The sequence below is a fragment of the Sinocyclocheilus grahami genome, unplaced genomic scaffold (assembly GCF_001515645.1).
Source record: "Sinocyclocheilus grahami isolate Dianchi unplaced genomic scaffold, SAMN03320097.WGS_v1.1 scaffold162.1, whole genome shotgun sequence".
Lineage (NCBI taxonomy): Eukaryota > Metazoa > Chordata > Actinopteri > Cypriniformes > Cyprinidae > Sinocyclocheilus > Sinocyclocheilus grahami.
In genome coordinates this window covers 1170733-1196361 of record NW_015505341.1, presented here as the reverse complement: position 1 = coordinate 1196361, position 25629 = coordinate 1170733, and the positions used below count along the sequence as shown (strand labels likewise).

Genomic DNA, 25629 nt, shown 5'->3' with positions numbered 1-25629 from the left:
TCTTTGTTCTGGATGGGTGTGAGTGGGCCGGAGTCGGGTGATTGTGAGTTATCTGCGACTGTAGATCTATAAATGTGTATGTTGGGAAATAGTATTTGTGCGTAGGAGACTGTGTGCGGATGTAAGGAGGTGGTGGGGTCTAGTCTTTGAAGATCTGGGTTGGTAAGCAAAGATTGCTGGTTCAAATGTCACAAAGGATAGACAGAGCTTCACTAATTGGAACTGAACACAAGGATCTTTTGACATGTTTTAAAAGTTGAGCTATCTTATTACACTATCTTAAAAAAAAGAAAAAATCTGTTTTTCTGAAACTACGTAGACCATCTCCCACCCCATATGTTATTTATCAGTCTAGTTGTAGTAGACACTGGATGATTATAAATCAATTATATTCTATGTTATGTAAACCTTATTAATTATTGTTTATTGTTAATTTATTTTAATTTGCTTTTGGAATATTTTATCTGAAGCGACTAGGGACAGTTGATTTGGAACCTACAACCTTTTGGTTACCAGCCCAGATCTTTAGCCACTATGCCACAGCACCACATTTCTTCATTAATTTAATATTTGAGCTAAGTGGATTGTGTGTTTTTGCAGCAGTATGGACCGTATCCAGCAGCTGAGGAGGGAGTATCTCCAGGCTCGTAGAGAGGGAGCAGCTCCAGCCTACGAGGAACTCGAGGCCAGACAGAGAGGACCAGAGTACGACCCGCACAGAGTAAGACATCAAACCCACACGACACCTAATAAAACACACTCTCACCATCATGTAGGTTCCAAAATTAACAATCGCCAAGTGTCAATGCAATTCAAATTTGACTTTCAAGTAAATTGACAGTGGCTGGTAACTGGTTTAAGCTGAGTTTGGAGTCTTGGAGGTTTTTTGTTTTTGAAAGAAGTGTCTTATGCTCACCAATGCTGAATTTATTTGATCAAAAAAATACTGTAAATAACAGTAATATTGTGAAAAATTGTTACAATTCCAATTAACTGTATTATATTTTAATAGATTTTAAAATGTAATTTATTCCTGTGATGCAAAGCTGAATTTTCATCATCATTACTCCAGTCTTCAGTGTCACATGATCCTTCAGAAATCATTCTAATATACTGATTTGATGCTGAAGAAACGATTCTTATTTTTATCCATGTTGAAAACAGTTGTGCTGTTTAATATATTTGTGGAAACCATGATACTTTTTTTCAGGATCCTTTCAAAAGAAATCTCACTACCTCAAACTTTGAAAGGTAGTGTATTTATGAAAATAATACAAATGTCATGGCTAGTAAGAATTATGTATAACTGATAACTTTTCTCAATTCATCAGCCATTGGCTGGTGTGGCTAGTTAATTTTGGACACTTCATTTTTACCATTCCCTTAATCAGATTAGATAATTGCCTCAGTATCTGTCTATACTGCCTCAATTCAGCAATTAATGTAACAGACTTTAACATTCTTAATCCGGATTCATAGAAACTTCCACCAAATACATTGGCACCTTTCTTTATTAAAGGGGTCATATGCGATTTCAAGTTCTAAAATAATGATCTTTAAAAAAGCACCATATGACCCCTTTAAGATTGGGACAAACCAGCGTAATTTGTTTTCTCTCAGAACACAGTAATTCCCTTTGTGTGAGATCAATAGTTATACCTCTCAAATTTAAATGAGCTAACGTCTGTTTTTGTAAGAGCTGTGGTGAACAATGAAGCATCACAGGCTGTGGGATTAGAGAGGCAGATCGAATTAAACTAACTCCAAACAGCAATCACCCAATCTAACGAGCCTGCTCATTAAGGTCGACACTGCATTTATCCGTTTGCTCGTTGGTGCTTATTTATCTATTTATTCAGCGCTAATTATTCAGCTACTGAAGGAAACAAAAACTCGCTGCGTCAAAGCAAAACAAAGTTATCAGCCGCCGTTTTGCATGAGAGGAAACGTGTGAGCAGTTTTCGCATGGTGAAGTGGTTTGGAACTACCTACAGGCCTGATGATTACATTGTGGAAACGATGACGATTGCCTGAAGGCGACTTGAAAGAATTCACCATATCCTGTGACTTTACACACACACACAATCTTGGAGAGACATTCACAGAAGTTTCCACACCCTTTTCTGTGACTGTGATGTAGTCTACACCATGGATATAAATAATACTCCTCATAACAGACAAATTATGAATGCCTATTGTTACAGCTGCCTCTCATCTGCTTTCAGATTTAGCCCTTTTATGGACATAACTGTACATATCTCACTCAATCAACTCGTAATGATGTTCCCGGTAAACACAGAGAAATGGAAAAAGAGATTTGGATTGGGATTTGTTTTGTTGGGCTGTTCCATAACCAAAACCATTCAACTATAATTTAGCTGACAGCTGATAACCAAATCAGTTTACGCACAACCCTGCTTTCCAGTAAATGTTTTAGCTTTTCTCTGCCAGAGGATCCTACTACTGATGTCATAGCTATTTGTTTTTTCTTTTGTATTTATGTGAAGCGTCGCAGTGTTTACTGGTTCATCACTGTTCTGTGTAAGTGTGTTACAGGACTACAGTAGGGTTGATATAGAGTGTGTATAGACATTGATTGATGACCCGCTCGACCACTCCATGAATTTCTGTGCTAACTCAGTGACTGCATTGCTCAGGCATGACTGTGGTGTAGTTGTCTCAGTGACCGCAAGTTCACTTGTGAGGACTTCTGACGTCCAGATGAAATTAAGGTTTGGCATTTGTCAGTATTTGTGTTAAAAAAGATGTCTGTTCCAAAACCCAGTGAGCTGCCTCACTGTCTACTGCCTACATAAGACCCTGCCTTCTAAGGTAGCATCTTATCAGATGAGTTTGATGTTAATATGTTGCATAAAAATACAATACAACTTTTGGGTAAAATAGTTCATTAGACTAAGTTCATTAGATCATAGCATTTTTTAAATCAACATTTCTCTTGTTTTGGCTACCATCATAAGGGATTTATTTTTCTCCCCTTGGCACAGTGCATTCTGGGAATGCCTTCTCCACAGATTTATTTACCTTTATTTAATCAGAAACTTTAATTTAACAGTAAGGAGAATGATAACAAATAATTTGAAAAATAAATACAATAGATTTAATTGAAAAATAATTTTAAAAAGTAGATGATGAAATATTTCAAGTTAATGTTTTTATTTTATCCAGAAAATAAGTATCATGGTTTCCATGAAAATAATAAACAGCACTAACATTAGTAATAATAAAAAATGTTCTTGAGCACCACATCATGATCATATGTCACACTAAAGACAGCTTTGCATCTCAGGAATAAAAAAAAATGGCTGTTTTACTGTATTTTTTATCAAATAAATGCAGCCTTGAGCATAAGAAACAAAACCATTCGTTGGTTAGGTTTTTAATGGTTTTGTTTCTTATGCTCAACCACAAACATTTGAATGCTAGTGTAGAAAATCTGAATTATTCAAAGTATAAATTAAATGAAAGGCTAGCTAATACAAAATAATGTGAAAGATGTAAATATGATGCTGCCTTAGAATCTAGGCAGACGAAGGTATCTTAGTAGGCGGTATAATTATGCTGCCTCTTCATGTTGGGAGTGTGACTTTAATGCCTTAAAATGTAGCCCTAAAATACTGCTTACGTAGGCAGCTCACTGGGTTTTGGAACAGAACAAATGTGTGTCCTCCAGAAGGTACCTGTACCCATGATTCTGTGCCATCTTGGAATCATTCCTGTACCTCAGCTGCTAGCAACACCAAGGTCATGGGTTTGATTCCCATGGGAGACGTATACTGAGAAAATATATACCTTGAATGCACTGCAAGTCAGTTTGGATGAAACCACCTTGCAAATGCATAATAAATGCAGAAGTCTATTATACATTTATATGGAAGTCTGAAGATGGCAAACAAAGGCTTAAAGGCAAATACTGTTGTTGTCTTGCGGTTTCTGTGCTGTTCATTCCTCAGATGTTGAGATAAGATGCACGCCACACTATGTAACATGCAATTATATTATGTGTTGCCTGCGGTGTCTAATGTCTCCATAAACTATTTTTACCCAGTGAAAAATTCGAGCAAATGGGCCTCATTATTAAAAGGGAAGGCTGTTCATGTTTTCAAAGTCCTCTCTTTATGGAATCAGTCATGAGAAGGCAGCCAATGAGCCGTGGAGAGGCGTCTAAATAGCATCCAAATGTATATATGGTAGTCTTGTGACTGTTTATAGGGCCTGTAAGGCGGTTAAAGTTGGTATGATAATGCTCCAACTGCCACCTAACTGCCACGGTCCTAATGAGTGAATGCTGGCGATATTTACTAGCACAGTCCTCTCTCACTTGCTCTCGTTTCCCCTGAGAGGAATGATGCAGTCCATGAGAAACTAATCGCACACATTTGTCAGAGTGTCTCTCTCTTGCTCTGAGGACCAGCCGTTGTTTCCTTTCCTAAGCTGGAGCACAATCCAGATCTATCTCCAGGACACGTCAACAGCTTCATCTCCTGTTCTCACAATGAGAAAATCTCAAAAATACAGTTTTCCCGTATCTGCTTTCATTAAACCCATCGCCATTAGTGAAATATTTTTCCTTGAAATACTAGAGGAGGATATTTGTTTAATTTTCTCCAGTCGGGTGCTGGATTTCACTGGGTTTCTTCAGTTGTGGTTTGAGCGAGATGTGGTCCATCGTCTGTCTGTCTGTCTGTCTGTCTGCAGTAGGTATAGAATCACCGCCCTTTAACATAGTCACATTTTGTTACTTTTCAGCCTGAAATGAAGATGGACACAGTTTTTGTTTTATCCAACTGTATTTACTTGTAACATGTCTCTCTCCTCTCCACCTGTAGCTGCTGTGTGGTGAGCACACTAGCGTCGTTGTACTATGGCTGCCGTCGCATTTTCATCCAAGTGGATGCTGCACACCGGTGGTGATATTATTTTCTATACCTACCCTATCTATATATATATATATCTGTCTGTCTCTCTGTCTGTCTGTCTGTCTGTCTGTGTCTGTCTGAAAGTCTATAAACCTTACATAAAATAGATTTTTCTTAAACGTTTCTCAAAAAAAAAAAATACTGTCACACCAACATTCAAAGTTAGTCTGGCTATTCTGGTTAATGAATACAGTTTGTGAATGCATTGCCCTCAGACCACCCACCATAAACAAATACAGTTTGAATGTTTGATCAGATCACGTTTCCACATTGGCAAAACCAAATAATTTCTGACTCTAAACATTATGGTTCTGGAAAACTTTCCAATAAAACGAACCCGTGGCTGTCATCCATTTAGTGTTTTTGAGTGGTCAGTGCCGCTCAGATTTTCTTGAGGGGGAAATCTAGATCTGTGTTCTAAGTTGTGCTTAAACAATGGATAGAGGAAACAGCTACTGTCTACCATGTAACATCTGGGGCTGGTTATTCAATGAGGAACCAGAGAGCTTGTTGCATAAGTTCTTACAATATGGTTACAGGCAATAGTCTGGAGCCAATAAAACAGTTTTCTTTCTATTTGTTTTTGATGCAAAAATGAAAGAACATATTTGTCTTTGGTGAATAATATATCTGTGACATTCAAGAGACTATTTTGTTCCCTTTGTTCATTAATAGAGGCAACATTTGCACACTGGCACTAAGAGGTGTTTATCAGACACTCTTGAATTATTTCAGTATACTATGAATTAAGTGTATCATATGATATATTTGTGAAATTTACTTCATTGGTTGTAGGTGAAGTGTGTAATCTTCTTAATATGCGGGCAAAAACCTTAATTGGAGCAACACAACTACCACAAAATTGGCTCAACCAATGACATGAGTTTGAGGTCGGGACTATGGGGTAGTGTTCATGAAACCTCTTTTAAAATTAATTTTTTGCAAATTCAGTTTGGTAATGCTAGTGAAAAAACTGCATGCACACACTTTACCTTTAATGTGGAAAATGTACAACAATGTAGTTTATAAGATCATTCTTTCAATGAATTTAAAACTGTGCTAACTTACGTTTTCACCTTGACCTCAAACAAAATGACCACCCGTGGGAGAGCCGTTGAACTCTGCAGTAATGTGCGAGTGATAATCTGCCCTCTTGATCACCACATGGCTATGATGAGATTAGAGGGCTGGATAATTCATTTCCAGCCTGATTTTCCTCTTAATTTACTTTAATGGCTTTTTTCTGCTTTCTGGCAACTGAGGCGGTTGAACAACCTGCTGTTGTTTCTCACTCATATAGAGCAGGCTTTGTCCTTTGTTTCCAGCTTGCTCTGCACTAACACTAATACATTCAGGATGTCATCTTGACCACATTGTTATAAATGTTTTGCGATACACTCCAAACCCTTATTGAATAGGGAAAAAATGTTCCATGTTTGTTAATTGCAGCTTACATCCAACACTATTCCATAAATAGTAAGGCCTTATAAGTGAACCTGTGTGATAGGCAAGATAGAATTGGAGGACTGTTAGCACACAATTTCTCATCCCTGTGCATGAGAATCATCAAGTGGCAGAAATATCAACCTGATTCAGTGTTTATACACACACACACACTGTATATGCAGCTTCAGATGCTCAGTTTCTTTAAAAAAAAATCAATGTTTATAGTTATATACATTTATTATAAGTGATTTACTGTCCTGATAGAAACAGTCTTGGCTCTGCATCTGTACCGCGGTCCATTAATTAGTGACCTTTGAGCTAGATTATTGCAGCAGATCATGGGAGACTCACTTGTTCAGCTTCTGCTCTCCAAATTAGTCCAAGAGACATCCTGTTTGTGTGGGAGGTCTGTTAACTCACCCCCCATCTAAAGACCTTAAATTATGTATTCATTGTTTAGTCTTGCAGTTAATGCACATTTCTGAATTAAAGTTCCTTTTAAAAAAGGAATGTAAAAAAAAAAAAATAGTAATAGTTAATAATTTAAGATATTTGTTAAAAAAAATTTAAAGGAAATGTTATTACTCTACTTGATTATACCACATTACATTTTTAGAGTCATTGAATTCGGTCTTTTGTTGAAAATGGTTATCAAAATCATGAAGGCAACATTAATACAGTAGCTGTATCTGAACATGCAGACTCCTATTTAGGGTGCAAAAAACTGTATGAATGGCAATGAAGCCACGCGACTGATGCTGCAGGTCACATGACAATGACAACATGGTGGATATAGTACATCTGGATTACATTTATACAACACACATTTATACTATGTAGCACATTCTTTAAACAGTCACTAATTATTTTATTTTAAAGAACTACCTACTCAGAGTATGCAATTTCAGGCACAGCCAAAGAGTACATTCATAGAAATCGGGACCTCATTTTCTTTATCTTGGACACTCTTACATGTAATTGACCCGTCTGTATCAGTAAAAGTGGCAAAAGTCCAACAAATAGTTCATCTAAATATAGAACATGATGGTTGATAAATTTAGCCTGGATTATAGCAAAGTTCCACTAATGTTTCAGCCGAATTGATTTATCTCGAAGAGGATCAGAGCGGCACGGTTTAATCCCCATACTCATGTTTATAGTCTCAGACAGCATGTTGTTTTACCACAGCAATCGGTGTTCTCTTCAAAACGCCTTACATCACTGAGCGTCAGAGAGAAAGTGATAAAGACAGATAAGGGGTTGTTATCCTCTCCCTCTCTCCCTCTCATGTGCAGCTTCAGGGGCAAATGTGGAGCCTCTGTAACCCCTCTGATGATGATGTAACCATGTCTGAACAGAGGTCACGACCTCACGGGTATTCATTACCTTCCCAGACAGGCCTAATGGGACCTTTTCTCTGCCTAACAGGACTGGAATGCACATCTAGTGCAGAGGAGACACTCAGCCGGGTGGCGTGATGCCGTCTCTTCCTCTGACTGACTCGGCTCGTTCGGCCATATCTGTAGAGTCTGAGTCCCAGACATGTGTGAAGTAATCGCTCGTGCTCTATTATCGGCATCAACACGCATGACTTAACAACCGAGTTCAAGTGCTCAACGTGAGTTTATTATCACAGGGAGAATGGAAGGAATCAAAGGAAGAGGGAAGGCTGTAAAAGACTAACTTCTTCCAAACGCTCCTCTTCCTCTCTCAATTGTCAGCCTGAGGGTAAATGAGCCCTCTGTGGGCTTTCAGGTGCAGAATGAGACGGCATGAATTATCAGTGAAGGTGAGCTTAATGCTGACACGGGAGCAATGTCATAGTGCTTCCACCTTATCTGTTGAAAAAGTCACGGCCACTTACGATCAAAGCTGGGCGTCTGGCTCATGATAGCTACCGATGAGGTTTCATCTGCCTTTCGGTCATAATTCACCTGGGTTAAAGTGAGATGGTTTCCCATTCCTTTTGTGCCTTATAGTTATTCAATTATATTATAGGAAGTAGTCAATTGATTTATAATAATGACTTAAACATGGCAATTTACCCTTTTAAAAAGGACAGACTGTAATGTCCAATACTCTGATTTGACATTTGATATATTGATTCCAGCTGTGTTATTCTTCCATATGTCATGAATAAGTCTAACCTTATATTATGTTTTGGTTGGTCAGCCGTTGTTTCTCGTCTTTGCTTCCTGTCCTGACATATTTGGGGAAAAATGCTGACGTCTCCGGTGTTGGGGAGACTACCACAGAGGAGGTTAATTCAAAGGCCCTTGTGTCTGTGTATTGTTTCAAGTTTAAAATACAACATGGGGACCATGGTGTGCCAAGCAACATAAGCTTAATTTAACTTGGCCAGGGAACAGTGGAAGTAAACTTCAATGAATTTTGCTTCAGTTTGTTGAGCACATATCCTCAAGTTACAAAAATACCCGGAATGGTAATGAAGGTGAATGTACGCTTTTAGGATCCTGAGATGGTGAGAGAACAGTTTTTTTTTTCTCCCTGATATTAGCACAACTGTGGAAGTACAACTAATATTTGGATAATGCCCTGTCTGGGGAAGTCTTTCAGATGCTATGTTGATGATTTTTTTTTTTTCAAAATGAGAATTTCAGAGAAGCCAGGGATGTGTCTAAGAATGCACGAAAGCTCAATTTATTACATCAGTAGAGACACAAACCCATTGTTTTTCAAATTTTTCTGATAGCAGAAGTGGAGAATGAACAATTGTGGCGTTGTTTTGTTACTAGACAAGACGTAGTGCTGAATAAACATTATTGTTGAGCAAAGATTTGTTCAACAAAGAAATTAGAAGCAAAATATGCTGTCAGCTAGACAAGAGGAAGCTCCAGTTTCTCAGATAAAAATTACAGGGATAGTTCACCCAAAAATGTATTTCATTACTGTCATTTCTTTCCAAACCTGTATGATTTTCTTCATACTGTGGAACAAAACAGGTCCATACAGGCCCATAGTTCATAGATTGAAAATGACCCCCCAAAAAAGCGCCATAAATGTCCTTAAGAGTTCTGTGCTATAGTCCATGTCTTCTGAAGTCACTACAGTATTGAGTGAGAAGCAGACTGAAGTTTAAGATGCTATTCAATAATAAACTTCCTAACTAGTGATTTGTGAACTTTCAAACTGCTGTGAATGAGTCATAGAGTTTGTTGAACTGATTCAAATTGGTTTGATTCATGAAAAATTGTTCAGGTTGATTTGAGAATTGAATCAATCAGTTAACTTAAAATAAGTAAGTAGAACAAATAGATCAGTTTACATAAAAATATATAAAACAGCATATGTGACCCTGGACCACAAAACCAGTCTTAAGTCGCTTAGGTATATTTGTAGCAATAGCCAAAAAAAAACATTGTATGGGTCAAAATTATTGATTTTTCTTTTATGCCAAAAATCATTAGGATATTAAGTAAAGATCGTGTTCCATGAAGATATTTTGTAAATTTCCTACCGTAAATATATCAAAACTTAATTTTTGATTAATAATATGCATTGCTAAGAACTTCATTTGGACAACTTTAAAGGCGATTTTCTCAGTATTTAGATTTTTTTTGCACCCTCAGATTCCAGATTTTCAAATAGTTGTGTCTCGGCCAAATAGTGTCCTATCCTAACAAACCATCAATGGAAAGCTTATTTATTCAGCTTTCAGATGATGTATAAATCTCAATTTAAAAAAATGTACCCATATGAACTGGTTTTGTGGTCCAAGGTCACATATGGGTTTGGAATGTCATGAGGGTTAGTAAATAATGGCAGAGTATTTATTTTTGGGTGAACTATGCCTCAAAAGAGATCATGAAGGTGTATTATTATTTAAATGTTGTTGTCCATATGGCTCAGGGTGTTCTGAGGTATGAATCCCATTAATGGGATTCTTTACGTGTAATGGGAAGAATTTTTCACCCCAGTTTTAAACCTTTGGTCATTATAAGCTTCACTTCCATAAAATCACATTCACTGAGACATACAGCAGAGCTCAGGGATTGTTTGTCCTTCTCTGTCCTAAAAAAAACTTTTCTGGAGGTCGAAACTCTATTATAGACCAAACAAAGTGTAAAACCAGTGGATGTATGAAGTTCTCACGGTCATTAAAACCAGACTAAAGCCATCAGACTTTTCACAGACCCACCCAATTCAATGTGAGCACCACAGTGGCGTAACTGTCAGGATCTCAGCACTTTCTCTTGCTGTGAGAACATGTTGCACTTAAATCTTCTGGCTGATTAAACATTGAGTCTGAGTTTTGATTCAGGCGTGGGCCTTGTCACAATTACAGGCCATGGGATTATAGTTTATTATGTGTTTAGATAATGCTGATAAGACATATGGCTGTTGTTGGTGTGTCATGTATTCTTGGTCTGGTTCCATTGGGAGGAGGACCATTGCCATTTGAAGGATGTGATTTTGTATTATGCTGTTCCTCTGCAGATGTTTGTGTTTGCTGTTGGGGAGTAGAGTTTCTCTGTGACTGTTTTCTACCCTGTAGGAGATGCGGTCTGAGAGTGAATTACAGATACAGAATTGAAAACATAGTAACACAAGGACATACCAATGAAGATGGATAGAATTAGAGAAAAGAGAAGCCAAACCAAAGACATTGAGCTATTGGAAACAACATTCAAAATAAGATAAGCCAAACCAAGTTGGACCTAATTTAGAGGAAGAGAAAGAGTGCTAAACGCCTCCCGTCTCCAGACTTTTGCCTTGTAAGGTCAAAGGGGGGATAAATCGATCAGATGACTGTCTAAGCTGGGAGAAAGGCCGAAAAAGAGACAGGGGGCATGTGCTCTGTAATAATTGTGGAATTTGAATTGGATTGAGTCTGTTCATTGACTATGTGACAGTTGAATCTGCTTCCACCCAGTAAGATCAGCGTGAAGGGTTCAGACAAAACCGGGTCTAATGTCTTCATGTCTGCCTCACTTCCTTCCTCCAGACTGCAAATCTGCACAAAAGTTGTGTGCCATCTTGACACTCTGCAGACATCTTGACATTTACATTTACATTGTCATTTAGCAGACGCTTTTATCCAAAGCGACTTACAATTGGGGGATACATAAAGCGATTCTTCTTAACGAGGCAAACAGACACAGGAAGTGGTTGTAATACCAAGTTCTTAGACATTGTTCAAATAAGTACAAGCTAGAAAGAGAAGGAATAAATAAATGTTTTTTTGATGAAGTCAAGTAGCTTCGAAAGAGATGAGTTTTCAGCTGTCGCTTGAAAATTGTCAGGGATTCAGCATTCCGGATAGGGGTTGGAAGATCGTTCCACCAGCCAGGAGTGGTGAACGAGAATGTTCTGGAAAGTGATTTTGAGCCTCTCTGTGATGGTACCACGAGGCGTCGCTCACTAGCGGATCTCAGACTTCTGGAGGGGATGTAGATTCGTAGTAGTGAGTGGAAGTAGGCGGGTGCTGATCATCACCTAGCCACTCTTTCTAGTCACAAATGTTCAGATTTACTTGAATGAGGAAAGGCAAAAATGGCTAAAACCTAAATTGCTCATATTTAATGCATTTTAGTTAATGTGAGCATTTAAGATGATAATTAAATGTTTAACATGTTTTTTGTTACGTTCACATTCACAAAATGTAATCATTTTTCATTCTGCTTTCTAAAGACTAGTCACAAATCAGGATATTTATTGCAATTATTTAACTTTTTTTTTTTTGCATAATTTGTTATTTTTCTATTACTTCCTAAAATAAGAATCTCTGAAAAATCGGGATCATTGTATTTGTGGGTCCTTAGGCCTGCAAAAAGTTTGAAAACCCTTGTACGTGCATAAACAACAGCTGATTGGCTTTTTAAATGTAAAGAGGGACTACAGTTGTCATATTGAGCATTATGATTTCTCACGTTCATATATGTACAAGTGGTCAACTCCCTTTATAATGTCTCTGTTGTCTGCATTTTCCAATAGGGTGGTTCACCATCCAAATGCTCAGCGTTGCTCTTTGTTTAAATAACCATAGCACAATTGCTTGATAAATTAATAAATTGCTTTATTCATTCAGTGAGTTTAATCAAACCAGTCTCACAATTCCTGGGTTTGCCCTGTTAATACAGGTCAAAAGCTGATGAAAGGCTTCAGTGTGTCCCATTGGCTTTCATCAGTGGTGAAGTTAGATCTGCATCTGATTATATGCGGGACTTTGGTGGATCTGCTGCAGGGGAAAGAAAATCACTTATGAAAACACAATGTGCAGGCCGCAGTGCGCTTCTAATCTAACCTCCCCATGGCCCAGAGCGGCCCGCTGCCCGATTCCAATAAACACGTCTGGGGAGCTTGTGATAACCCTCGAGCCCAGCGCGTGGCGCTCAGCCCTAGGGCTCAGAGTACTGACCTGCACCTCATCAGCCACATTTAATCTGATTAAAAACTTCTGGCTCTGCCTGTAGCCCTTGTGGCCAGATCAACTACTGTAGATCAGCTCAGAGTCCAGAAGTTCCCACATTGAATCACCACCAATCTATACAATAATAGTTGACATTTTGGAGAGTTGACATGTTCTTTGGTGTAGCATGCTATACTTGGTCTAAAATGATTTTAAACTTTTAGTATAATTAATTTTCTAATTAGTTATTAACAGTATTCAGTAAGAGATTATTTGATAAATCTATTTAAAAAGCTATATTTGGTCTGATTACAGTTAAATTGGGACTTATAAACAGGGGGTAGGGTTCCTTAAATATGTAATATTATTAATTAATGTATTATAGAATTAATCATTGAATATTGTTTTGTTTTATACCTAATTTGAAAATAATTAACTAAATTATTATTAGTAGTAGTAGTAGTAGTAATAAAAGTATTGTACATTACTTAACTTACTCAGCTTAACAGTAAATGTCTTCTCTGCTGTAGTTATGGACAGTGTTGGGAGGAAAGTTACTTTTAAAAGTAATGCATTACAATATTGCGTTACTCCATAAAAAGAGTAACTAATGCATTACTTAGTTACTATTTTATGGAAAGTAATGCATTACGTTACCTTGGCTGGGCTTACTTTTTTTAAGTTATTTTTTGGCAACTTTCATACCAAAAGTGAACTTAATAAGCCTCAGGCTGAAGAAAGGGTTCTGGCTCTGCACCGCTCTCCCAATTTCTCTCAATACGGTACAGAAGAGGTGTTAGTGAATAAACTGGAAAACAAAGTAGCTTGCATTACTTTTTTGAAAAAGTAACTCAGATATTTCCATTTAAAAGTAATGCGTTACTTCACTAGTTACTTGGAAAAAGAGTAATCTAATTACCTAACTCGCATTACTTGTAATGTGTTACCCCCAACACTGCTTATGGATTGATTGAGTTTAACTGGTTTGCGGTTCTACAGGCGTTTACAGTAGTAATCAGTTCTGTTTTATATGCTGTTTGACTCATGCTGCCCATAGAGGACATTTGTGAGCTTGTTAAGATTTTAGTTTTCGAAACCATTCGAATTTCTTTCCGTTGAATATCTGAGTCAGACTTGGCTTTGGCTCCCTTAACTTGGCACTTCCAGTGTGGCTTGTCCAGCTCAAGGGTGGTAATGGCTGCTGCCGGCCAGTCTAGCAGAATCTGGAGGTGAGTAGCCTGACATGCTGGAGGAAGTTGTGTGTAATATCCACAGTGCCTTTCATTCGGAGCCCTCTGCTGCTCTGTGTAATGAGAGGCCTGAAGCTCTTGCCTTTCTTCTCATTTACTGAGCTGAATAATGATGGTGCTCTCAGCCTGAGCCTCATCGCCGCTCTAACACCATCACACCCACAGCGTGCTCGCTCTCATTCTCTCCCTGCGTCTGAAGTCAAGAAATGAGAATTCAGGACACGGGACTCCTCTGCCTTTGTTCTTTTCATTAGAAAAAAAATCTCAAAGCTCCACTTCTCTCACTCTCTCTCTTGCAGAAGGTCACTCTGTTTCCAGGAGCCCGATTGGACTTTCATGTTTTTTTTAAAAAGTCAAACATTAATCTGTTTCTTCAACCAGTCACACAGTCAAATATGTGATCTCTTTTGCAATTCATCATATTTTTCTTTATCTGGTGGCTGTCTCAAAGCTGAAAAATTGTTTTTTCAGGCAGTAAGGAGGAAGAAAGAAAGATGTGTCCAAATCCAATGTTTGCATCACGTCCTGTTTGCTAAGATGCTTATGTAATTATCTGGTGAATTATGTTCATCTGGTGAACCCTTGAAGGTAACGTAGATGTGTCCTATGATATCCCGAAAATCTGTGTATACGACAATAAGAAATTAAGGGGGGTTTAGGACAATAATGACACTAAGGCCCAATCCCAATTCTACCCCTTAACCCTTCCCCTTTCCCCTACTCCTCCGTTTCGCGCGTTCACGTGAAGGGGTAGGGGTGTCTCGATTCTCTTTTGGTTGGAGGGGTAGGGGTAGGGGAAGGGCCAGACAGCCCTTTGTAGGATCGATGTCTCACAACAGACCCACCTACAGGATGGAGACACGCATCAAACCCTCACATTCCATCGGGACAAATCGAAGGACTCCCAGCCAACAGATGCAGATGCAAACTCATGCAGGGTCAGGGAAGGTGAAGCATTTCCTGGACTGTTTGGCTATCCCTCAAGAAATGCCAAAGAAGACAGTACTTTCACAGTGCTTAAAAGCGTTTTACGGGCTTGCAAGGAGTAGATAGGGATACCCCTGACCCTTTGAATTATAAATTGCTAAAACCCGATCAACAAAAGGGTAGAACTATGAAACTCAGAACTCCCTTAACAGACTTTCCTTCCTCTGAAACTATGTGTGTATTGTGTGTTTTAGCTTAAGTTTATGTAATCTAGAATAGCCAATAAATTTCAGGTTTCATTTATAAATACTCAATTGTCTGGTGTCATATAATTTCCGTGTCAACTCTATTGCCAAAAGATCCTTGCTTGCTACCTAGCTCGTAGCTTACTCATAATAATTACCTCTCTTTAAGAGCTGACAAATTATCATAATTGTATTTCACCCGTGGCCAGGAAGAATACAAAATTTACATATTAAATTGGTAATATACACTGACATCAACTTCTCGCTGGCCGAGTAGCTGATAAGAGTGTAAACTATCAAATTTAGAAGCAATTCTAATCAGGTTGAATTAGGCCCTTCAAATCAGAGTCCTTTCAAAACCTGAATGAATTAATAATGATTAATTCCCTTACAACTAAGTAAAATTATTACACCTTCAAACTAAGATTTTTCAGGACCACACTTCAAACGAAGGGGTATGAATTATCTCAGCATAAACCGGCTACAGCAGCAACATGGCTGCGCGAGCTAACAAAAAGACACATAAATGTAAGCATTTTTGGGCATTAATAAAGATTTTAACGAAAAGTAATCATTTGTTTTATGTTACTTTCAATCGTGAGTTCATATTTACGGTCATGTTACTCAAAGAAATGTTTGCAAAAAATCGCTAAAGTTTGCTAGGTTATATCATTACAGACTGCAGGATAGTGCCACAACATATTTTCATGTCTGATCAGGGCGATAACCACCGTAGACATTGAGGGGGGCTAGTGCCCACAATAATTATAAATCGCTAAACCCTGTTCTCAAATATTGCCAATTCGAGAGCGAGAGACAGAAAGAGAGAGAGATGAAAGTTGCGTGTATGCGCGTCTGTGCGTTTCTCTTTTTAGAGTGAGTTTACTTCAAAAACAGCGATTTTATCCTCTCGTTGCTGGAAAATATAATGTAGCGATTCAGTATTTAAACTGTTATTAATAAAAGCCGTGGGGCAGCGTTGACAAGTATCCTGGATGTGTGAGCTGCGCGATCTCTGCTATGTGTGTGTGTGTCAGTAAACAGCGCATTATAGAACGATAATTAAAGGCTCTAATTCACACCAGTATAGGTGTGTGTATTGACGTATGATGACGTGTGACGGAATAGTAGTGGTGTCCCAATTCTTAGGGGAATATTTTCACCCCTTCCCCTTGACACTCTGTTTCAAGGGACAAGGGGAAGGGGTAGGCAGAGGGGTAGGGGAAGGGTATTAAATAGAATTGGGATTGGGCCTAAAAGTGGCAAAAATACCCCCCAAAATGTTTTTTTTTTTATTATATTATGTTTTTGTTAAACAAATGACTTGCATTACTGAACCTGTAGTTAGTAAATTTTGTGTGGTTACCTCTCAAGCTCAATTTGTTTTAGGTCATTATATATGACATTATGGTGGCTTGTGAGCCCAGCTGAAACCAGTTTCTTTTGGATGTACCTTCATACCCAAACACTGCCAGGTATTGACTGACTGGGCAGCAAGGTAGCAGCAGCCAGCGTACTGTACTGTAGGTTTCGGACACAGGCTGTCTGTTGCACACATCTAATGATAGTGTGGGCATTTTTCTATGCTGATCTTCTGTTGACAGTCAGGGCATTGGTGTAACAGTTGCTCAGTAAATCTGTTGGCAAATTGACCCAATGCTAATAGCACATGAATTTTGCCAAGGCGTGACAAATTCTTTAAAAATCCTACAATGTGATTTTCTGGATTTTTTTTCTCATTTTGTCTCTCATAGTTGAGGTATACCTATGATGAAAATTACAGGCCTCTCTCATCTTTTTAAGTGGGAGAACTTGCACAATTGGTGGCTGACTAAATACTTTTTTTCCCCACTGTACATACATCTCTAAATCATCCACTGACAAATGTTAGAACGTCATTCGGCAGATGTTTTTGTGACGTTTATGGCTTAGATTTATTTATATACAAATATGATGCTTCAAGTAAAACACAATGCTTTCCAGATGATGCAGTGTTTGACAGATGTCTCAGTGACATTCGTGTGCTTATTTGAAAGTGACTCCTTATGTAAAAACCCACACATTGGTGAGTTGTTTATTGTTGGTCTTGATGAAAAGACCTGCTTGTTTCCATCAGAATATTGCAAAACGTTAACCTATGTTGAATATGAAGGTCAATTTATGAAACAGGTGTACATTTTTGCACAATTGGAATAATCATGATAACAGGGTTGACATTTTAAGATTATTTCCTACTGACAATCAGAACATTTAAAGCCATTTTATTAAATAATGAATCACTTTAAAAATCGGTTGATGCGTAACCTTTAGGACAAAGTATCTTTAATATATATATATATATATATATTTAATTATCAAGTATACAATATCATACAACAGTTTGTGGTATGTAAGATTATCTTTTTTAAATACCAATGTTGAAAAATGTGTTTCCTTTTTTTCAGGATTCTTTGATGAAGTTCAAAAGAACAGCATTTATTTGAAATATAACTCTTTTGTAACATTATAAAAGTCTTTACTGTCACTTTTGATAAATTTAATTCATTTTTGCTGAATAAAAGTAATCACTTTTCCAGTAATCACTCGAATGTCACTGAGTGACTGCATCATCTTGAAAGCATTATGTTTTACTCAAAGCATCATATTTGTAGATAAACAAATCTAAGTCATAAATGTCACAAACGTGGCACCCGTTTTAGAATGACCTAAGGAGACACACGCATTGGAGCTTCTGGCATTGTCCGGTTTCGTGTTTACTCAGTAGGAAGCTTTCATTCCTAGCTTATAATTTGTGTTATCAGGTCAAAGCTCTGTGACTGGCCCCGGATGGATAGTGTAACAGATCGGAAGGCTGTTCTGAAAGCCCTGCTGCTAGGAGCAATGTACTGGACTTCTATGGAGACTAGAGTTACCATAGCAGCAGCTGAATTGCCAACTCTCAGAGCCAAAGTAACAAGAGAGCCAGTAACAATCAGGCACGTGGGGATGGGTGGGTATTCATTTTTTCAAAATTAATCAAAAGTGCCTCTCTCAAACAAATATCAATGATAATATTGTGGTCAATAAAACAAAATGCATTTAATTATAATTAACATGACAATAGTATAAAAGGCTAAAGTAGCCTAATTTCCTACGTATCTGTCAGTCTGAGGTGTCATTGCCTTATTTATGTATATACAGTGGGTACGGAAAGTATTCAGACCCCCTTAAATTTTTCACTCTTTGTTATATTGCAGCCATTTGCTAAAATCATTTGTTAATTTTTTTCCCTCATTAATGTACACACATCACCCCATATTGACAGAAAAACACAGAATTGTTGACATTTTTGCAGATTTATTAAAAAAAGAAAAACTGAAATATCACATGGTCCTAAGTATTCAGACCCTTTGCTGTGACACTCATATATTTAACTCAGGTGCTGTCCATTTCTTCTGATCATATATATATATATATATATATATATACCCCTTTTTTACATTTGAGCCCTTGCCCCTGAGGAACTCTCTGCATGTCCCTGGTGACAATGTTCGAAGTGCTTTCGTGTCAGCAATAATTGCTGCGTTATTCAAAACCTTTGAAATCAATTCTTACTGTTCAAATCCCAAATTGAAATACAATCTGAGGATGCATAGCCACACAGACTAAGTGCATATCTGACCTTTTGTCTGGACCATTTTGCGTTGTATTGACTGAGTAGATTTGACTGTTAGTTGCTCCATTGTGCATGCAGTATTTGAATAAGCTCATTGCATTGATTCAATTTTGCATCTCTCAGGTCGGCTTTCCCTAAAAAACAACTGTGGACAAGCCGTTTTACTGACCTAATTCCCTAAATGATTCACATTTTGGATTGGAATTGTCAGTCTTCTGTTTAGATCTTTTGATCAGTCTTTTTGTTTTTTACTTTCATCATATGATATAAAGGACCATTCAAAAGTTAAGTAAGAGTTGTTGTTGTTTTTATAATTAATACTTTTAGTCAGCAGGGACAAATTCAGAAGTGAAAGACATTTATAATTTTACCTAATATTTCTATGTCAAATAAATGCTATTCTTTTGAACTTTCTATTGGTTAAAAAATCCTGAAAAAAATGTATCACAGTTTCCACAAAAATGTTAAGCAGTACAAATGTTTTCAGCATTGATAATAAAAAATGTTTCTTGAAAAAATCTGAATATTAGAATGAATTCCGAAGGATCATGAGACACTGAAGGCTGCTTCAAATTTCATAAATCACATTAAAAAAAAAATAATGAAAAATCTGTAATGCACCTTAACGTCATGCTGCTGATTACAGCACAGCTGAATGTCATCGCCTAACCACGCTTAGTGTCAGAACTGCACAAATTCGCACGGCAAGAGAACATGCAGCAATTATCCTTAAAGACCCCAGTATTTCTCCTGACACATTAAAAACTTGGACTTTTAGCTTTGCAGTGCTGCAGCTGTGCTGTATGTGTCAAAAAAGAAAACCAACCAGCTCTTTATTAAACGAACATGTTTGTTTTTGCTTCTTTAGTCTATTAGTAATATATCACACATGATTGATATTTATATCTTCCTGGATGTGTTATATCTGGCATACAGGTGATTTTCAGAGGTGCACAGACTGACAGATAGAGCTCTCATTGATGGCTGCAGCGGTGGGTAGCTGTGGGAATTGGTGTTGCACGGGGTGCTGGTTCGAAACCAAGTGTTCTCTAGCAATCATCTCCATGAAGGAGAGAGCGAAGCAGAGCCTCCATCCCATTATACCCTCATCTGAAGTTGCCTGCCAAGCCAGCTGCTCCCCTACCACGTCTGGACACATGACCAACACACACACACTCACACATCCAAATGTATGTTTACTCATAAGCTGACATACAGCACTCACAGTGTCACTCACAGGCTGAAGTTCAAACAATATTCACAAACATTTGTGTGAAAACATGTACAATGGAAAATATAATGAATGTTTAGACTCGGTTACAGAAGAAATCCACCTGGAGAGCAACACACTCATGAAAATTGCAGGCAGCAATGAATAGGAAAAAAGAGAGTGAGTTATAGTTCACCTAAAAATGAAAATCCTGTATAATTTTCTCATTCTTTTTTTCCTGTGAAACACAAAAGGATGAATTTTGAATACTGTGCTGGTCGCACTTTTCTATACTATTATAATTAATGGGGTTTGGAGGTTTTAAATGGCAACAATGATGCAAAAGCAACACAAATGTATCAGAAAAATCCATGCAAGTCCTCTGAATTTATACACTGCAAAAAATTATTTTCATACTCCATATTTTTGTCTTGTTTTCCAGTACAAACACCTAAACATTCTTAAATCAAGATATTTTTTAAAAGGCTAAATGCCATTAAATATTAAGGCTTGTTTTCTGAGAAATTAATCAAAATTTAGTGAGTTTTTGCTGAAAACAAGGGAAAAAAATCTGCCAATGGGCTAAGAAAAATAAACTTGTTTTATCTTTGAATTAAGTTACAGTTTTTCTTACCCCAGTAGTAGTATTTGTCTTGTTTTAAGCTTAAACTGACTTTTGATTTTTTTTATTTAAGAGTGTTTAGATATTTATAGAGGGAATACAAGGCAAAAATATTAAGTATGATTTTTATTTTATTTTTTTGCCCCCCAAATGTATGATGAACAGCTTAAAATTATTATTGAAGATCTTGAAATCTGCTTTGGATTTCCTTGCAGCATCGATCAGAGTTTTATTGTGAATGAATAAAACATTCAGAAAACTGAAAGATTGATTCATGAAACAGTTCTCAAGTTCAACTCACTCACCTTAATCGACTTTCAGTCTGTTTCTCACTGAACTCTTGCATGTATGGCTTCAGAAGAATTGCAATATATTGTCAAATGAACTGCATTTATGATATTTGTATGATGCTTTTGCATTATATTTGAAGCTGGAAAGCTCCAGTCGCCATCCGTAGTAACAGCATGGAAAAGAGCTGCCAGCACATTTTTCACAATTTCTCATTTTGTGTTACATAAAAGAGTCACTCATACACGTTTTGTATGAATAAATGATGACAGCATTTTCATTCCCCTTACAGAAAAGTCAATTGCACATTCAAAAGCAGACCAGCAGTATCCTCCTTTAAGTTCTGTAATTTATCCATGACTACCCATGAGTTAAGACATTTCTGTACAGAACCGTTTACACAGTGATCTGTGTGCAAACATGATAGCGCTATCACGCTCTACCAAATCCACATGTGTATAAATAGCTGTTTCTATTTGTAAAAAAAAAAAAATACACGCACTGGAGAAACTCTGTGATTTAAGGGAGATGTATTTCACTGGGCCAATCAGATTTCAAAGGGTCTGGCTTTTAGAAGGTTTTTTTTTTTGCCTCAATTTGTGGGTCGTCCTTGAAAATACTCAAGGTGGACGAGCGATAAGAGAGAAACGAGGAGGAAAGTGAAACAGAAAAGGGGGTTTAAGGACTGGAGATAATTTCTTTAAGCCACTGCCACCCAGATAGGACCCCCATTTTCCAGACTTCCCATCTTAAAAGTTCTTGGCAGGGATTAAGAGAACAAAGGAAGGTACATTCCCAGGAAGAGCAGAAAATTGGTCCAACTTTTAGAGAATGTCCTTCCTTTATCTTAAAGGAACCTTGTGTTAAGAACATAAGAATTGCGAAAACACATAGAAGGTCATTTAGTTTGTTCCAGGTATCCAGTGGCACTGAGCTTTGCTTGCCCCAACATAACATTTCAAATCAGGACCTTGAGTTACCATTTTGAAAAGAAAAGCTAGATAAAAATAGACATGGGAAGCTATTAAAAGACATGATGTGTGAAGAGGCCGTAGTCATTAACAGCAGCATGCATTTGGTTATTGACCTTTAATGTGGTTCATTGCCTGAGTGTCGGAGACTTGAGTATGTGACATTTCTTATTTTCCTGTTTATCCGGCTTTATCCTAAAAGCATTAACTCAAGAATGTAGATAGCGATTGAAGATCAGCGCTGCAGTGGAAATCCAAACAAACAGCCCCCGTTTGGTCCACACACACTCTTTTGTTATCGCACTATAATACGGATACGAGATTTGAAGTAATTATAATTTGCGGATTCATCCTCTTGTGCGCGGTTAAGAGAGAGAACGTTTCCACAACTGACAGTGTTGAGAAGCTCTCCCAGGTTTAACATAACAAACCCCGGCTGCTAAAATTAAGTGGATGTGGAAGCAAGTAAAGTAGGAGGAAAACTGTTCTAATTACATGTGGGAGCTTCAGCACACTTCACAGAGAGGCCTCAAAGATACACCCATTTCCTTACTGCTACACACACACACACACACACACACACACATTTTCATGCACAATCATACTCGCATCCACTTTTTGACACCGTGTAGACACTCATATTCCATTACATCCTCTCACAAACCCACACACTCGCTCATACTCATATGGACATCCCTGAGGTACGCCTGACATTTCAGTTCAGGAGGAGGAGGAACTAGTTCTGCCACTCATTCGGATATAGATTTGGAGTTTTTGAAAGATTTGTTGACTCTGCTTTTCTCGTTTCTTATGTTCACAGGCTACTGTAAAGGAAGAGTGATAACACTTTACACAAGGTTCGGTTTGCTACTACATGGACTAACAGTGAACAACAGTTTTTTACAACATTAATTATAGATTGTTAATTTCTAGGACTATGTTCATTTATAAATTTAATATTGTTCATTGTTAATTCATGTTTGTTCATAATACATTGATGTTGATTTATACAGCTAATTTATACAATGTATACAACTGTACAAGATTAATAAATGCTGTGAAAGCATTGTTCAGTGTTATGTTAGCTGTTGCATTAGTTAATGTTAACATGTACAATACTGTTCAAAAGTCTGAGGTCAGTAAGGTTTATTCATTGAAAAAAAATATTTTTTATTAAACAAGAATGCATTAAATTGATCAACAGGGACAGTAAATACTTTTATGGTGTTACAGAAGATACAGAAAAATACTAAGCAGCAACGTTTTCAACACTGATAATAATGAGAAATGTTTCTTGAGCAGCAAATGTAGCTTTTCCCTCACAGCAATAAATGGCATTTTAAAATATATTGAAATGGAAAACAGTTATTATATTAGTTATCACTATTTCAGAATATTACTATATTTTTGTAACAAAAAATAAATAAAATAAAAAAGATGCAATTTGATGTATTGTGAATGAAGAACATTCAACTATTCACTTTTATTATATTGAAAAAAGCTGCATAAACATTATGCTAAATATCTCCTTTTGTTTTTCATGAAAGAAAGAAAATTATATGGGTTGGAACAACATGAAGATGAGTATAGGTGCATCTCAATAAATTAGAATGTCGTGGAAAAGTTCATTTATTTCAGTAATTCAACTCAAATTGTGAAACTCGTGTATTAAATACATTCAATGCACACAGACTGAAGTAGTTTAAGTCTTTGGTTCTTTTAATTGTGATGATTTTGGCTCACATTTAACAAAAACCCACCAATTCACTTGAATTGGTGGGTTTTTGTTAAATGTGAGCCAAAATCATCACAATTAAAAGAACCAGACTTAAAATACTTCAGTCTGTGTGCATTGAATTTATTTAATACATTAGTTTCACAATTTGAGTTGAATTACTGAAATAAATGAACTTTTCCACAACATTCTAATTTATTGAGATGCACCTGTAAATTATGACAGATTTTTCGTTTTTGTGTGAATGATTACTTTTCGAAACAAACGGTAACATAATACAGAAAATTATTTTCATGTTGCGCTATGTATTTGAAGACACTTAGTCTGTGGTACCCAGAATGCATTATCTAGGGTACAATCACAAGATGATATGCATTATCTTCAGTCTGTCCTAGCAAACAAACACACACAACTTTACATTACCAAGCAGACATTTGCAAAAGTTTTTTCACCGCAACCAAAAAGATGAAACTAAGTCACGAAATGTGCATATGCAACAAAATGCTGAGCTCTACCGATGGATTCTGCGTTAGCTCCCACTCTCCCCTCGCAGTGTTCATGTCCTAGTTAAAATCAATGCACCCTCATTAGAGAAAATTATGAAAAATTAAAGCTATCAAATAGATCTTTTTGTTGCCGGGTAGGAGTCGATTGGCCGTCAGAGTGGCTGCCAGCGGGAACGGCATTCAGGGACGGCTGGAGAGACTTTGTTAAGAGCCTTCACTAATTAGGGTTGGAAACTGATGGCTTTTCACAAGCCACAGCAATTACTGCAGTAAAGGAGAGCGGCAGATAGAAGTGGACTAGAATGAATGAGTTTGTTTTTCTTCTTTTACCTCGTGACATTTCGAACGAATTTGAGTGTTGCTCATGGCTAACGAATGAGAGCGAGAGAGAGCTAAAAAAGACCAAAGGTCAAACGCAAAAATGATCATTCCTCTTACTGAAGACAGACAGGAATGCCACACCATTTAGTACCTTACTTGAATTAGTCTTGAATTCGCTTTGTACGTGTTTCACATTGTCTGATTTTAAGAGCCAGGTGCTCTTTACAGAGAGGATGACCCAGGCTGACACAGCCGCAGGAAGGCTACTTTTGTTCCAAAAGCTGGTTGGTGCTTGAGTCACCAGCTCTGTTTTATCAGCCCGGTCTAAAACGCTCTGTGAACTCGTAATGCTGGATTCTGTATAACAAGAGCCGCATTCACAATCGAGATTCAACTGCTGATACACAAAACACATTCATCTGCCCTACATGAGCTTTGTTTTTCCAATGCTGAGAGAATTGCATGTGGGAAAAGCTTGTCTTTTTTTTGTCTAACCGGGTGCATAGAGAGGGCAAACTGTGAATATTCTCTCACCACATTCTGATATATTTAATACGTAATATCATTATAGCAAAAAAGTGCTGTGAACAACATAAAAGCAGAAATCGTATGCTGTGTTCTACCTAGACATGCGATAGCTTTGTGGAATGAACAGACCGAAATTTAGGTTATTATTCACTTTCAAATGTGATCATTATGCATCTCTTAAATAAAATATGGCGCCTATAAATATGACAAATATGACAGCTTTCGGGGCCATGACCTAGCAGTTACCGCACAGAATCCAGACGCTACGTGACTCCAAAGTTGCATTAATGAATTCCAGAGCTGATCAGATAGGTGCAAGTGAGTTTTCCAGTGAAGTATCACAGGTCGTCTTGAGTACTATAGACAGTCTGTCAAGTTAAGTTCTTCAAGTTAAGTTCAAGTTAAGTTCTGTCAAGTCAAGTTCTTCCACACGAATGCACATAGTAAGTAATTATTGGGTGTGTCGCATTTGCCTTTGCATTGACATTTTTGTCAAAATTTAGAACAGGGTCTCTTTACAATGTTATTAAGTACATTGTATGAAAACATACAAATGAGATAGAAATTTGTATACAAATGCATACAAATTTGCCACTTATTCACCAAAATGTAAAAGAG

General features: G+C 37.3%; 1 protein-coding gene across 1 annotated transcript in view; it reads left to right on the top strand.

Annotated features, from left to right (window-relative positions):
* Positions 1 to 25629, top strand: part of pard3bb (par-3 family cell polarity regulator beta b) — a gene marked incomplete at its 5' end in the record, with an annotated part of 318014 nt that overhangs the window by 273453 nt on the left and 18932 nt on the right. The window contains one exon of the mRNA XM_016282603.1: positions 601 to 721. Coding sequence (XP_016138089.1) covers positions 601 to 721 — 121 coding nt within the window. The remainder of the gene's footprint in view (positions 1 to 600; positions 722 to 25629) is intronic.